General features: G+C 36.2%; 2 protein-coding genes across 2 annotated transcripts; both read right to left on the bottom strand.

The window, feature by feature from the left end:
• Nucleotides 1-1,646: 1,646 nt before the first annotated feature.
• On the bottom strand, nt 1,647-5,825 carry LOC141600782 (uncharacterized). The gene is made up of 5 exons (XM_074421034.1): nt 5,326-5,825; nt 4,962-5,070; nt 4,131-4,248; nt 2,715-3,626; nt 1,647-2,344 (listed from the first exon to the last, which is right to left on the bottom strand). Exons 1-5 carry the CDS (start codon nt 5,507-5,509, stop codon nt 1,943-1,945), a joined length of 1,725 nt encoding a protein of 574 aa, XP_074277135.1. The 5' UTR covers nt 5,510-5,825; the 3' UTR covers nt 1,647-1,942.
• A 5,620-nt stretch (nt 5,826-11,445) lies between these two features.
• Nucleotides 11,446-15,601, bottom strand: LOC141600775 (putative BTB/POZ domain-containing protein At3g08660). The gene is made up of 4 exons (XM_074421026.1): nt 15,062-15,601; nt 14,512-14,578; nt 13,243-14,403; nt 11,446-12,305 (listed from the first exon to the last, which is right to left on the bottom strand). Exons 1-4 carry the CDS (start codon nt 15,139-15,141, stop codon nt 11,787-11,789), a joined length of 1,827 nt encoding a protein of 608 aa, XP_074277127.1. The 5' UTR covers nt 15,142-15,601; the 3' UTR covers nt 11,446-11,786.
• Between the last annotated feature and the right edge of the window lie 1,690 nt (nt 15,602-17,291).

Here is a 17,291-nt window from a genome sequence, read left to right as displayed (position 1 = left end):
AAGATATTGGTTAGCATATTCTAAAATAGGAAATTTTTCTCCATTTTACAAAGAAAACTAACAATCTACTAATCGTAATCTGTCAATTACCAAACACTCAAATCAATTCTGCTAATTATAATATGCTAGTCAAACCTTCTGATAAAATCTGCCATTTATAATCTGCTTTTGCAATCTGCTTATGCTGAAATTAATCCGTTGTTTACCAAACAGGGCCTATAGGGGATGAGTGAATATTACATTATATATCCCCATTTCTATTCATTTCTATCTCCAACCTCTATTCCTTCCCTCCATTTTTTAGTTCATTTTAGCTCTATTACTTTCTTAATAATTACTCTTATTTCAAACAAACCCTTAAAGTGAAATGTAAGGCTATGTTCTTATTAAAATCTTAAAGTGAAATGTAAGGCTATGTTTTTATTAAAGTCTCAAGTTTCATCCAATAGAGCAAGCCTAGAGGGAAGACTTTCCAACTTATAATGGCCATAAATCCATAATGTACCCTATCCATTTTTGGCTAAGAGATCATAAAGTAACTAACTACGGAGTACAAATTACAGAGTACGGAGTACATGATTTACATACAAGTCAACCAACTCATGAATCATGATCCTAATAATACCCCTATATATTTTGCTCGAAAAGCCCTACTGAATAAAAAATTCTACGAAAAGATACGGAGGATGATTTCAAATTAAGTGGAATATAGAAAGCATAAATAAGAAGATGGCGAATATTTGCATTCGCGAACTCTGTGTCTACTTTCGTTTATTAACGCACATTATTGCAAGTTTGCAACAGATATCGGAAATAGAACTTTCAATTATGCCACCGTCCACCAGGGGTTAAAAAATATCCATAAGAGAGTGCATTAGTTAATTTCACAAGAAGCACAAGTCACATGGGGCATGTGCAGATTCAACATAATCTCTCCAGCTTTAGGCTATCAAGTCGCATGTCATAGGAGGAGCATCTGTTTACAGTGCTTAACTGTGTAACACATGCATACTTGATTTTACAACTCACTTCTTACCAATTCCAAGATTTGCAATATCATAATTCATAACTACTACAAATAGTCCAACTTCTCTCTTTCTCCCTTCCTTCCACCTCTCAATTAGGATCCTCTCTGTCGATTTCCTCTCAACGCTCAAGATTTCATCCAACCGCGAATTCAAGTTTTATATAGCAATGGAAAAAATATATTAAAGTAGGCTTGGGTTTTTCAGATAGACATTAAATAAAAAGTATCCACCAAATATTTTAGAAAACTCCATCGTTATTGATCTTAAACCAGAACATATTAGATGATTGAAAAATGATTCCTATTTTAGTTGTCAATTTGTGTTGTAAAAAGAACTTACATATAGCCGCTAAAATTTCAAGGCCGCTTGGAAAGGCTCCGCTGCACACCTTAATAGATATCCCTTGGCATAAGTAGATATACTACCACTGCCCTCTTATGAACCAAATTTACCTTTCCCATTCCCCGGGTAAATTTTGCTACAAGCGTAACAATATGACTGTGCGCGAAAGGTCCACCAGGATTGCAGTGTAGCTCTAATTCAATTTTCACTGCCAAGATCGTACGCAAAACATATGCATGCAAAAGAGATCTCAAAAATAAAATTACACTAAATGTATTTCTAATTCTTCATCATAAATAGCACAACAAAGAGAGTTACATGTACACCAATCTATATGACTATTGTTGGAGAGTATAGGTTGTATCAATTACATCATCCACAAACTTGACGGCAAAGGAAAGCCGGGAAGCAGACTCGCTCAATTTTGTAAAAACAGTCTAACAACATACATTCATGATTCACCTATTGTCCAAACAAATTAACTATGTCGGAAATAATCAATCAAATTTGGGTATAATTGCTTTTGAATTTTGATCTGAATTTAAAAAAAAGTAGAAAGAAAGTACCAATCACTAGAGGCCGAAGGGCTCAGGCAGAGACTCGGACCCATGATCGAAGATAGAAATCAGATCAGACTTATCATCCATACTATGAAGCCAAGTAGTGTTCTTTAGGTCCTCCTTGAGTAAGATAGCATCATATCGAGTGCTTTCATACATGTCTACCTCAGTTAATCTTCCGTAAAATCTGCCATTTTCTAGTTTCTTCCCAATTTCAAGGGAATTATTGGCATATGAACCGTTCTCAAAAACAGTTCCATTGCTGCTAAACGATGGGCTCCCGTTACTCTGGATGGATGTTGGGCTGCCAGACCCATGACCACTTTGGATTCTAGATGGGCCAGATCGAATGCTCTGGGGGAACAATGACGTGTTTGGAAGTGGACGCATACTCCCTGAACCACTTCTAACATCCTATAAAACCGGTGAAACAAAAACAACAAAGGTTACCAGAGACATTTGTAGAAGATTGCCATTTGAGTAACAAAGTTTATCAAAGCTCGTGGATGAGGAAGGAAAATTATATTTCAAGAATTAATGAAGAACTTTAACACCACAACATAACTCAATGCCTCGAATCCTCAACCAGCTAGTAAGTCATGTTGCTTTGTTTTACCATAATATTCTTTGTAAGCGATGACATATGAAGTTAGAAGTGTGGAACTCATAAATTTCTGTAATGTTAAATTGTTAACAAAAGAAGTTGAGAATATCATAAGGTATTCAGTACTATGAAGCATAAACTCCTCACTAAAAACTTCAAAGGGTAAGAGAAAATACATACCATATGCCTGATAGCCATGTCAAGTGACTTCTTCGAGATGGTCCGTCCAAAACCACCATTCTCAGTGGTTGTCAGTGACTTGACTGATTTTCTCATTGCATCAGAAACATAGGCTGATTTCCGGGGTTCAGCTGTATTGCCGCTGTTCCCATTAGAATGCAGATGGCCCCTTCCTTGCGATTCTACAGACCTACCCCTACTCTTGACAGGGGAAGATAGTCTTCTAGATAAATTACCGGCGGTCGTGCATTCTGTTGTCACCTTTGGGGTTAGAGCAGCACCTGGTCTTGACCTTCCAGCAGAAACTGGTCTATCTGGCAAAGATGTCCGTAGATTCGGTGGTGTATCAAGAGGAAAATCAGGGGGAATAACAGGTTGTTGTGGTCGAACTCTAGGACCCGGGGAGCTAGGCCGTGAATTTGATGTCTGGCTACGTCCAATAGACGGGCCCCGCCCTGTTGAAATAGAAACATTGGGTGTTGTTGAGGAGGTAGATATTGTACTCCGGCGAGTTGGAGTTGATGGACGAGAATTTGACCGAGTAGTAGGGAAGCTTAAATTAGCAGGTGCCTGAGGCCTAGAATTTGGGGTAGAGGGTCTCGAGCTTTGTGAGGGACGGCTTCTGTCACTGGTTGAGACTGTGGGAGCCGAACGGGATTTTGAAGGAGTGGAAGATCGAGAGGATGTTGTTCGGGAAGGAGTAGAAGGTCTTGCTGTATTAGATGATGAACGGGAAATGGGGGAAGCAGATCTTATGTAGGATGAGACAGAAGCTGAACTTGTGTTTAGAATATTGGAGGATCTGTTTGAAGAATAACCATTATTAAAGGCAGAAGATACAGAAGAGCGCGTCACTGAGCTGCTTCTTACAGGTCGAGAGAAATGGTTGCTCTCTGATTGTGAGGTTGACAGCTGATAAACAATCAGAAAATCGAAGTTAGGCACACAAAATCCCGTGATTTAGAATGCACACAAATGACTACTCAAGAGACACGTGCCAGTACGTGCTAAATAAGAAAAAGTGGCACAGACACTGCAAAGGCAAAGATCTCTACCAAATCGTCAGGAAGAGGGTCACAATATGAACACTTGACCTCAAGTTTGAAACAGTAACCACTCAACTAATAAGCCAAGGGGTCAGCTTAAAACTTACTCACGTGCCAATAAATATAGTAAAATGCATAAGAGCTTAAAAAGAATATGAACTTAAAAGGTCATCAGGTTCAGGCCCTCTCCCACTACAGCATTAGGTTAATATCGTTAGGCTTCATGAATTGCTAATCACGAATTGCTGCCAATCCTACCAACTTGAAAAAAGAGAGCTGGAACGCTAAGCCGCTAACCATAAAAGCCAAATGTGATAGCTGAAACAAATTGAAAGTGTGGCATAAAAGGTAAATTCAAGATCCCACATACTCTGGAAGGTTTGGTAAGCGACATTGATCTACTGGCATTACTGTTTCTTGGAGCTGCTATATTTGATTGAAATTCGCTCCTCTCAGTAGAAATAGGGGTCTCCGGAGGCGTCAAAAGCCTACGATTATCAAACACAGTCAATGAAGGATGCTTATAATTACGTTACCGCTGCATTTACTGTGTACTACTAAATTCCAGCTTAAATGGTCAAATAAGATTGTTGTACAACTTACAACAGCCACAACCTATAAACGCTATAATGATAAACAATAATGGTAATATTGTACTTCATTATACAACACTCTTACCCAATACCAAATTCATAATCCAAAAACATCGACAATCATTAAAACACAATTACTTAAAGTGCTACAATCTAGTGCTAATTAATTAAAGTACTTAGTTCGATTTCAAGCCATTTTTCAACAGATGTGGAAGCTGAATCCCGATAATCCCAAGGATGTGTTATCAACTTTCTACTTCTATAAAACTCCATCAATCAATGATCTCCAATCAAAATTACTCGTAGAAATGACAATTAATGTACTTAAGCATTATAATAAATTAACGAAAACCTAATGAACAATCATAATCACAATCACATCTAACAAATGAAAACATACTAAAATTAGGATAAATGCGGTCTAGTATAGCTTAAGATTGTCTTAAGCTTATGACGTAGTCACTATAGCTAGCAATAAATAAACAACCTAATATGGAGAAAGAGAAGGCGTTAAACTTAAGACGGCTTAAGCGGATCCAATATAGAATAGAGAAAGAATACGTTTTAAGCTTAAGACGGACTCAAATGAAATTTTAGCGGAAATTTACCAGTCGTAATCATGCTTCCCGCCATCCGCAAACGCCAAAAGATCATCCAATCCATTTCTAGCAGGTAATTTGACAGATCCAACTGATAACTTCCCCAATTTCATCGACACTATCACAAATTCATAATTACACAATTAATTACACAATTAATCACATAATAACAACAAAAATCAAAAATCAATCACTAATACAAACCACGTATAATAATATGGACCACTAAATATAACAAATGTCACTGTTCTCTGTTGATTCAATTAAGTCTTCACTTTCTAAGATACTGATAGCGAAATTTCAATAAACAAAAATCGATTCAATTTTCAATTAAATAATTAAAAAAATTAGGATAATGAATTATGAAAATAACCTTGAGAATCGTCGGAAGGAATGAGAGAGGCGGTGCGGCGAGTGCGGGAGAAGAGATCGAGTGCGTCGTCGGAGTCTTTGGTGGTGGTGGCGGTAGCGCTAAGGCCACGGCGGTGTTGGGAGTGATACGACTGCGCAACGAGAGAGTTGCGCATTGTAGTAAGATCGTTATGAGACCGACTCATGATAAGCTTAAATTAATTGGAACGGAACGGAATGGAATGGAATGGATTCGTTAGTTTGGGGAATAGTTGAACTAGTGTTGGGAGTTATAAGAGGGTGGACGGGTGGTGTAGTAGAGAGTATGGTAGTAGTAGTAGATGCAAAGTTATGAGGATAATAAAAAGAGTTGAGTTTCCGAGGCGTTTTTGATACTTTACGTCATGTGATATGAGTGTTTTTGTGTTGTGTAGAGGTAGTGGATCTGGATTTTGTGCTGTAATTTTTGTGCACAAGTGAGCGAGTATTCTATGTTGTTTGTTTGTAGGGGAGGCATATGGGGGTAAATGACAGGTTTCAGCCCCTATTTTTAGGGAAGGCATAATGCCACAACAAAATTAATAATACCACTCGTTATTGTGAGATGGTGAATAGCAACATCCTCTTAGATTTGCCTTGTATTGGTGTGGTATTAACAAAAAAGATTGTGGCATTATCAATCCCCTATTTTTATGGTTCAAAAAAAATGAATTGAATGAAATTGAATCGAACTAAATTATATTGAATTAAACTTAAATGAGCCGAAGTTCAAAAGAATAGGGCTTTAATATTTTTTTTTTGGTGACGAGGGAATCCGCAACTGCTATCTTTAGTGCGCACTGGGTAAACTTTAGGTATATGTGATAGTTGTAAACCACGTATACCAGGTAACCCACCCGAGTGTGACAAACTCGAAATTTATAAGGTATGGACTTAGGCCAAGAATGCTCAAAGTCTATAGGGCCTTAATGTTGACGGATTTAAATTTGAAAAATAAGATGCCGATTAGAGTTGGATTAAGGTGCGTGCACTTTACATTGTAGAAAGTGTTTAGTAGTTAAGTTAGGAAAAAACTTTGCTTAACTAATCGTTGATAATGTGGTTTTGAGTATAAGTTTGTCTCTATATAAATGCAATTACTAGATTATACAACCAGTTATATTCAGTTGTACGGTGTAGAATCCGAGCTGTGTAATAAAGTTTTCGAGTTTTATTTAAAAGAATCTGAGCTATGCTGTAAAGTTTCTAAACTCACACACTTAAACATAAAAAAATAAACTCTTATAAAACTCAGAAAAATTACACACAAGCTCGGATTAATGTATATGGTTGTACAATGCTTATTATACAATTGGTTGTATAGTAGTATTTGTGATGTAAACTTGTCCATTATTAATGAAAATGCTTATTTTAAGTTAAGAATAGGCTCTATACAGTGGTGGAGTTAGGGGGCTAGCAGTAGTAGGGGCCTCCGGCCTCCCGGTGGACAAGATTTTCGTAGTTTTTAGTGGAATTTTCCGATTTTTTTTCAAGTGTACCTTATATAATTACTCATTTGCCTAATCTAAAATTTTTCGCCCCGTAAGTTCAAATTCTGGCTCTATATCATATCAATCGCCGATAAATCCAAAACGGCTTGCGGGAAATCAAAATCAAGTACAATCATCTTCTCTTCAAGAAAGCAAAACCTTTCAAGATGATGCGCTATTACATTTACTCCACGCTTAACACGCAAACAGTCGTAACTAGAAAACCTATAAAGTAAGATACTACGAATCATGCCTCATCAACACAAAGACCCCAAGGACATCTCGCCGCATTGCATTTGAACTTACGAACGGATTTTTTTTTTTCCTTTTTTTTTGTGAAATTTAATTTAACAATTGTGAATTTGTGATCATAACTATTGTGGAGTCAAATTGAAGCACAAAACTTAAAAATATTTTGAATTTTAGATCTAAAAGTAACTTGATACCTTCATACAATTTGGGGGGGGGGGGGGGAGGGGGGCGGACGGCGAATGAAATTTTCGAAAGTGTCTTATGAAATTAGTCGTTCGCCTCTCTAAAATTTTTCGTCCCTCTAAGTTTAAATTCTGGCTCCGTTACTGCCTTCATATATTAATTAACTCATTCAATAATGTAGGAGATATAACAATTGGGATGGCCGATTATGTAGTTTACAAATTACAAACGTATGATGGCCAACTGGCCAGTGTCTTCAATTTTTAGGGGTTGGCCTCATAGGGGGACAAGACTTTCTTCAATTTACTAAGGTTTATTTCCATTAGTGAGATATTTATTTCACATTTTGGTAGAAATGGTGAAAATTTTAAATGGCCAAGTGATCTTGATCTTCATCAGTTCATCCAATAAAGAATGTTTAAAATAAAAATGTGAATCATTTACACAAAAAATCAAATAGATACTAAGTTTTAGAAAAAAAAAACTAGAGCGAGCATATCTCCCACTTTTATTTACAAGTATTTTTAACAAAAACCTGCATATGAGGTCGTTTGATTGCCTTTGTAAATCATGGAAATTGCAAAAACCCATGAATTACAAAAAATGGAAAGTGTTTGGTTGCCAATTTTTTGGCAAAATGTAGGCATTCAATATTCCTTGGAGTTTTGAATGCCTACATAATAGAGGAATTGAACTACCTACAAGTCTACAATCCCCTAGGTAGTTGGCAACTCCTTGGAATTCAACTCCAACATTCACAACCAAATGAATTTTTCGAATTCATGTGAATTTGTCTATAGGAAAACAATTCACATAAATTGATTTTCCGGTGTTAGTTTAATTCCTGGATCAACCAAACAAGGCCTAAATCACTAAAACCATTTATGACAAGCCCAATTTACTTTACATTGCAAATTTCCATTTTGATAATCCGAGATTTTATACATTACAGACATAATTAAATTGATTAGTCATGACTTTAAATATTTCGTTATCCTCACAATAAAATGTCAAGTTATTAAAATAAAAATTAAATAATTACTCTAGTAGATAAGTAAATTTGCTGGCCTTATTTTTGTGAATTGTTATTTGAGATAAGATCTTGTATTTGTCTTAATTTTCATTTTTTTATTGGTTCTTTATTAGCTACTGTTTACAAGTAGAAATTGTATTAAAAAAATTTTAAGTACATTTATTACAATTTTTAAGTACATTTAAGTACTGTGTACAAGTAAAAAAATTATAATTAAAAAGTGTTCAATTTTAGTTTTCTAATTATTAGTTGGAATGTACCATGACATGGTACACCTAATGTACATTTCTGAATAAAATAAATATGTAATTTCATATAAAATCTTGTATTATAAGTAACCACTAAGCTCTGTTCTTATCGGCTGAAAGGAGCTGAATTGAACTGAATTGAATAATGCTCAACTTAACTAAAGTAAGAATTAGGCCCCGTAATTTCTTGCTTAATTTCGGCTTATTTTAGTTTAGCTCAACTCTATGTCTCTATTCAGTTAAGTTCAATTCATCTCTTTTTAAATTAATTCTTACTTCAGCTTCATTCAGTTCAGTTTAGTTTAGTTCAACTCCTTTTAGCAAAAAAGAACGAAACCTTAATTTATAAAGAGATAAGTTAAAATAAACTAAACTGAATTGAATAGAATAGAAATTAAAGCACAAGAAACATGCCTAAAGGAATTTCCCTACCTTCTTATCTAAGGTAATCAACCATCTCTAAAGTTATCCATTCATTTCATTGTGATGATATAAGAAATTTAGCCTATATAGTAGACACAAAGATCTAAAGAAGGGGGCACATGAAGCAAACCCCACTTTACCTAATAAAATAAAATAAAATGTTGGACTTAGACATGTGGTATTCTACCACCATTACATCCATTTCATCTCTAGTATTACGACCCATGCAATGCAATGCATGCCATAAATTTCAATTACTTTTAGAGACTATCAGTGTCAACTAATGCTTATTATACTGGGTTGTTCGGTTGTTTTCAGACTTTCAATGTCAGCTAATTTTAGAAATTGATTAAGTCCATGTTGTGTTGTTGGTTGTCAAATTTATGAGAAAAAGAATTGTACATCGGATGTAGTACATCATATTTAATGATTTTTTGAGTTTTTGTGTATTTTTTTCGAGTATTATAGAGTTTATAAATTACATTTTAGTTTTATGATGTCAAAAATCAAATTTTTTTGAGCTTATATGTAATTTTTTTGAGTTATAATGTAACTTTTTTAGATTAAAGTTTAAGTAAATAAACTCAAAAACTTTAAAATAAAACTCAAAAATTTTAGATTAAAACTCAAAAACTTTATCTTAATGCTCAAAAACCATATCATCTGATGTAATACATCAGATGTATAATCCACTTACTGCAAATTTATGGAAAGTAAATTTTCATGTGCAGTCTAATTTTACAAAGGCTTTCTTTAGTAGACTCTAAATTTTAATTATTCCGTAACTTATAAACAAATTCTGCTCCTACATAAAATATTTTATTTTATTTTATTAAATTTCATCTAACTTATTTTCTTTCTACGTGCTTAGTAAAAGTAACTGTAAAAAAAAGCCCTACATTTTAAGCTACCTTTAAAAAAACTAGAGCAAGTCTTCCAAGAGACAATATTTCAATAAGTTTATGAGTCGATTATTTTACAATTCAAAGAATACCGTACTGTAGACGGAGAATAAATGTAAACCGGTATACCGTTATTGGGTATGTCTCATAAGTCAAATAATACCGTAGCAACATTCATAAAATTGGATAGTTAATTTTAAATTACTGAATTGTTAGGTTTTAAAGAGTGAATAGTTAAAATTAAATTGATACTCCGTAAAAGTCATACATTACTGTATATTACTATTACTACGTATAAGACTGTTCGATTAGGAGATAACAATAGTTGGTGTAAAAGTTCGACCAAGATAATTAAGTAGGAGTATATATCTAACTAACCAAAATGATTTTGAACTGATTTACGAAGTTCCGTAATAATTAACGCCTAGAAAAAGGGGGCCTTGGTAAAAGTGGGTCATCATGAGACATGATTAAGACATCGGATCACTCTTAAATCTTATTTCCATTTTGTAAATTCCCACATAGATGTTGATTAGCTAACTAACCCTATCATCATCACTTGTTTAGGAGAAGATATTACTCCCTCCCATCCAAATTAAAGGTAACATTTATCTTATTTGGACCCTCCAAACCAAATTACCCATTCTTTTTTGATAAAAAACATTACTAAGGACTCCTCATGGCTCATACACCTTTATTATTTACATACAATGCATAATGTTTGTGGCCCTCTTTTAATCAAGTTACAAATGGTCCTACTACTTCAATTCTAATACTAACCTTACCTTTACTCTTTTTTTTTAAAACTTGTGCTCCGTCCATATTACCTTTGATTTGAATGAGAGGGAGTATTATACACAAATTCTGATATGGGATTATTCGTTTTATGGTTTAAACAGATCAAATATCACTCATTTAGAATTTAGATAGACAAAGACAAAATCAAATAACATAAAGAATAACAAAAGTTTGTCTTACCTATTTGAGAGGATACTGATATTTAACCCGTTTAATTGTAAAACGGATATATCTGTTTTAAGGGAGACTAATTGATTATATTTAAAGGATATAGATTGGTTAGGAAGCAGAAAGTTGATGAAATAATGTTTGATGCGTGTGGGTATCATGTCACCTTCAATAGGCTATTGGATTATGTTGCTTGCTTTGGCCACTTCTAACTTCTAACCATTCGTTTGTTCCAAATTCTGGACTTTAATTTCTATATTTATATTTATGTTAAAACTTGATATAGTACGAGATTGTTCCAATTAACGTTCAAGCTCTAAATTTAAAAACTTTATTGGTAAGTCTAAAAGAACCGAAAAAACAACACCGAGACACCGGTAAGCAAACATATCGGCTTTGATATCACTTATTGAGTCCATGCCACATGGCAATGCGTTTATAGAAGTGAGTCAGATTGTCCAAAGTACAATGATATTCAATACTTATGGCCTTAAGCCAATTGATTTTAGAACGAAACCTTACATAAAGTTTTGTACGGGATTTCTCTCACTTTTTTTAATGGTTAAGGACTTAACAATGTGTTTACATGATGGTCGCATAATATAATTTGCGAATTAAACATGGTATACCTCATATTATCTCGCAGTCTCATAGAAGTATCATACAATCGACGCACGGACAAATCTGGCACATGACTTAAATTGGTTACAGATCGTGAATGGAACATGCAAGCTATATATGAACTATGAATTCATCTCTTGCCCTACGTTACTCCGACTCTTCGTGCTCAGGCATGGGCCGCATGGCTATAATATTTTGGAACAATCCGAAAAACATGAAGCTAATAAAAAAATCTAGTCTTACTTGGACACGCTCCATGTCTGATACGTGTAGCCGGGTTTAAGAAAGGCGCTCCAAGATCTTTGTTTTCGATATATGATCATTTTCTAAGAAATTGAGTCCCTGCGACTATGGCCAGTTTGATTTCCCTTCCCTTTCTTCACCGGCCTCTGTCGCTTATTCCCTAGTGGGCCGCTAAATATTGCAATCTTTCCGATTCCCTTAGACAAAGAAGTGAAGAATGTCCTGCCATTCCCTACATTATCCAGGATTTCCTGTTTCATACAAGTCTGCTCCTTCTCCAAATCATTAAGCCTCATCCTCATCCTCGAGATCTCAAGCTTCAGTTCTCGATTCTCTCTTCTTAACGAGGCGTATGTATCTCGAGGTGACATTGCAGCACTTGGAATCCCGCTGCTCATTTTCTGAGAAAACGGTCCCTCACCTGAACTTACTGACATAGCATTCCTCAATCGAAGCTGCTCGTGATACAGGACTCTTACTGTCATTACTACTGGCAGCCTGTCGTTCTGCGCAGCGTGGTTGCACGCTTCCTGTGACAGCTTTTGGCAGTCTATGTACTTGCTTAGCTTCTTGCGCTCATCTTCTGTTAGCATCGGATGAGCCTGCATAAAAGCCCAATGACTGTTTAGAAAGCATCTCAAATAAAAATGGCATGAAACCCGAAGTTACCTGATCTGAAACCAATTGACCCGAAAATAGCTAGTTTCACGGCTAAGCGCCTTAGCTAAACAAAAGCTGCAAAAATCTTGATAGCAGCAAGCCAAAACAAAACTACTACTAATTCATAGTGCATAATAATTTACACTACTAATTAGAAAATGAACCAGTATGATCCATAGTGCATAATATATCCAAAGTGACCTGACACGTACCTGGCCTAAATAAAATAATCCACCAGAAAATAACCCGTTCTAAAATGACTTATTTGAAAGTTTTTCTACATAATTGATGAAAAAACCCTAACAAACACGATCTAATTTACTCGTCTTAGACTAAACTCAGAACTCATAACAATTTGCCGGAAAAGACCCAAATTGACCTGACAATCCGACATGATCCCCCGTAGGTAGGGCTGGGCACCGGTCCAAAACCGGACCGGAACCGGAATTGACAAAAATCATGGACGGGACCGGACTGGATTACAAAAATTCCGGTCTGGGCCCGGACCTGAAAAAATTCCGGTCCAAGATCGGACCAGACCGGAATTTGTCATTACATGCCCACTTTTACAAATTCCGGTCCATTGGACCGGATCGAAAATATAATTTTAAGAAAAAAATTGCAAATATATATAATTCTGAGAATTCCGGTCCAAACCGGTCCGGACCGGAAAATACCGGTCCCCGACCGAACCGGAAACCGGAATCTTAGAAAATGGTGGACCGGAGATCGGACTGGAAATTTTAATTACGGTTCCGGTCCACTAGATTCCGGTCCGGACCGGTCCATTTTTTGGGTCCGGACCGAATTACGCCCACCTCTATTTGCAGGTCTTACAACTTACAAGTAGTATAAAAAGAATTGACCATTTTCTAGTACCTTTAGATAGATGTCAATGGCTCTGTAGAGTCCATCATCAATAACACGGGCATAATCCGGCAAAGTCTCAATGACAGTAGTGAACTTCTGTAAAGACAGGTGAGGATCGGGGGCTATTTCTGCCAGATACGCGTCTATAAGCCTTCCGACTTGTAACAGAGAACCATGACTTGGAGAACTAAACCCTTGAGATTCATACCCACATTCTTCAGTTTCTTCACTATCCATCCTTTGCAGAAAATTCTCCAGTATCCTGCAAATCGTGTCCACATCGAATAATGAATCCCCATTGTGAGCAGACGGGATAAGCAAGTCATCAAGCGAAACCATCTGTAGTCGAAACCCAACCCGTCTTTCCAGCTCAAGCCTACTGGCAACGGTAGCATCTACCATGATTGCCATCCTCAACAACCCGAAAAGAAAAGTTAGAGGAACTGGTATCGACTTTTCTTGAGGCGGCAGAAGATTCACCAGAGATTCCAGTATCACCTTCTGATCATTATCTTTTGTGTTATTACAGTTTGATCGTAGCCTTGCCGGGTTCCAAATCTGAAGTTTTCCGATACCCTTTAGCCAGACCTGAGCATAATGCATCAGAGAAGCAATGACACTGCAACAATTTATCCCTTGTCTCATCATTTCCGAGATGACCTGCTGGTAGAAATCGATCCTAAGCCCCGACAAATCTTCCACCCACCAATCAATGTAGGTTTCCTTCAGTTCTCCTAATTCCTCATCACAACCCAAGTGATCAAAACTCGAGGTTAGCTGCTCCCTGCACGCGTTCTTAGCAATCGCATCCACACATCTCCTTGGGATCTCCACCTGGTCTACAATGTTTGGTAAGGACTCGCAAGTAAAGAGAACTTCCATGGATTTCTCAATACTATGAGCCATAACTTCGTCTAAATAAGCTTCGGTTCTTGAGATTAGATTCTCTTCCTGATAGTCTTCCGTCATTTCCAAGTACTCGGCTGCACAACGCAGGAATGCAACGTTTCCTGCAGTGATCTCGAAGTTCATACCATAGCAGAATTTTGCTGCTAGCTCAAATGCCTGTGGACCCCCGGGTAAATCATTGATCTCAAACATGGATAGATTTGAATCCATGGCTTCTGCAACCATTTTACGGAATTTCCCACACCGAGAGACAAGTGGAAACTTCAATTTAATCAAATATACAGTTATCAGTACTAGTTTAGTACAACAACTTAATCAAAGGACATTTTCCGACACAAACTGAATACTGGAATGAAGCAGATATTTTACCTTGTGAAGTAGATAAGATTCACCATTGACGACAACTGTCACGTCTCCAGCAACGTCTTGAAAGATGCTGCAGTGTCATTAACCCGGCAATGGAAAGTTAAAAAACATAAAAACATAAACCCGCCATTAACATGGAATAATTGCACTACCACGGAATCAAAGCGACAAGGGTTAGTATCGAAAAATCATAAAATTTGTTATTCACTCCCCTACCCCGAACAGAATTTTCAAAATTAGTCCCTTCGTCCCAATCATTTATTAAGTTTTTTTTTTTAAAACTTTGCAAGGGGTTTTTTAATCAAAGACAAATAAATGGATGGACGGGTACATCCTCTGGTTTCACCATTGACAAATAACAAATCAAAAATCCGACAAAAGCGAAAAAATATACTCCATACAAAAATAGTAATGCTACAACAAAACCACCACCACCAACAACAAAGGCGAAGGAATGGATAACCTAGTTTACGTGGTTTGCAGGCACCAACTACAAAAGTTAGTAGTTGCGGGTTCCCTCAGAAAAGGAAAAAACAAAGGCGATGAACATTACCGATTGTTCAAAGTGTTGCATAGTTTGGTAGAATCAGGAATATAGACAGAAGAGAGTTGTGCTTTATCTTCTGCAACCATTTTCTTCTCTTAACAATGACTTGCACCAACTAACCTCTCTTTGATCAAACTCCTAGTATTATACTCCTTAATTATTGCAGGGGAAAACCTCGCTGCCCCAAACTTCCAAAAAATGGTTAAGATTTTCGACTTTTATATAAGCCTTAACGTAACTATAAAACAACACGAGAAAATTTTACTACAACAAAATTTTAGTTCTAGGTCCACCCCTGCTTAATTGTGACATGATTTCATATCATAACATTATGATATAATAAAACTTAGTAATAATTTAAGACACTAGTGTGTATTATAGTATTGTTATGAGACAATGGAAGAGGAAATCCAGGGAAAAGAAGGAGTATGTTTGTTCCACATTTCTTCAGTCTTCGTCTGTCTTTCTGTCTTTCTGTCTTTCTGAACCTGTAGTGGACTCTTTGCTTTTGCTTTTTATTTTTTTCTTGGTTTTTGCTTTCACTTTAGGAAGCTTTTTTTTTTGTCTCACAAGTCACATTTATGTTTGCATTTTTCAAATTTTAGTTAGGGTGTGTGATCATATTGGCTTATTTTAAGTAACGTTCAAGCATTAATGAGGATTTTATGAGGGTTTAAAAACCCATATTCTGTTCAAAATAATGTAACATAAGTAATATTGTAATAGGGTGTCGAAGAAAGATGAGATGGCGTCATATTATCGAATTTGATATCACCTTTTTTTTATGCTCTTATGTAATGTCTTTTATTTTTGTGTTCTCTGCATTAGGGGTAGTCAAACAGCTGGGCTGACCGAGGGCGGGTCAGGCTTGGACAGGGGGACCCGGAACTTGCTAGGGATAGAGGTCGTTGGGCCGGGCAATAAGACCTGATAGAGATGGGTTTAGGGCAGGTCCATGTTTAATCTTATGGACCCGGAACCGGCCTGTGATAGGGGCGGGTCGGGGCGGGTCAGCCATTAAGTGTGACCAACCCTACTCTGCCCCATTATTGTTGAGAATTCTCTCTTCTCACCAAAAATCTAAGCGTCTCGTTTTAGTCTGACTACATTAGTAATAATTTTAATTTAGGTCCTCTCTCCTCTGCATTCTTCATCTCTATTTCTTCTCAACGGTTGAGATTTTCTTCCGAAACTATCTCATCGTACTTTATTTAAACAATGTAGGAGGATGGGAGGAGAAATAGGCTGATAGAGAAGATAAACTCTATATTTTTTATTATCAAGTTATATACTTTATTAAGTATGTGTTTAAACCGTTTGACACGATACTCTGTACATTTACACAAACTTGAATACGAAGTCTATTAAAGCTAGCTAGGCATAAATTAATCAGCGTGATGAAGGGACTAATATAAGATTATAAGGATTAGGGAGTATTTAAATAGAAGTATATGCACAAAGATGAACACAAAGGTGTGCCAAAGTAGTAAGTACACATGGGATGTCTTTATGGATGAGGTTAACAAGTAATTTAGGATTCGCCTTTTTGTTTATTTTGGCATTTTGGCCTCATCTTTGTTTGGAGCGTTTGACTACCTCACCAAACTAAGAATACTCTTTAACACCAACGTTGCCCAAAGCAACCATAAACCATTTATTAGTGCTTAACCAAGCGGCCTAACAAAGTAACAAGTATGTAGTAACAACTAAATAAATTATGAAATATTCCTAAAAAAAAAAAAAAAATATGAAATAAGATGCCTTTTACATGCTAAACGTACATCTTATATTCTTATTTATTACCGTACACTTTTAAAATGACGTGTTTTTAGCTAAACTATCAAATTGATAAAAAAAAAAAAAAAAAAACAGAGTCGTGTAAATCACATGACTCGGCCTAGGCCAATTCGTGCGTTTCACAGGACTAAACTAGGTAATGTTTTTTAAAGATAAAGCAAACATGGACCGATAGATCATCCCTTCTACGTCGACTGCCTGCTCTAGTAGAGTAGTAATGTTGCGTTCGAGCAAAAGCTTTAAAATTGAGGGAGGAAGGTCTCAAAATTGGGTCCTTTAATCAAACCTTAGTGGTTGAATGGTAGAAGCATTCGTCCACCTTTAGAGCAACCCGAGTTCGAGCTTTTATAATTGCATTGTCCGTAAGGATGGAGTTTAATGGTTAAAACTTGGGTGAAATTCCTAAGAGACCTAGGTTTAAGCCTCCCCAAGAGCAATG

Source organism: Silene latifolia, chromosome 1 (genome assembly GCF_048544455.1).
Source record: "Silene latifolia isolate original U9 population chromosome 1, ASM4854445v1, whole genome shotgun sequence".
Lineage (NCBI taxonomy): Eukaryota > Viridiplantae > Streptophyta > Magnoliopsida > Caryophyllales > Caryophyllaceae > Silene > Silene latifolia.
The sequence above is the reverse complement of the archived record's forward strand: the minus strand, read 5'-3'. Positions and strand labels throughout refer to the sequence as shown.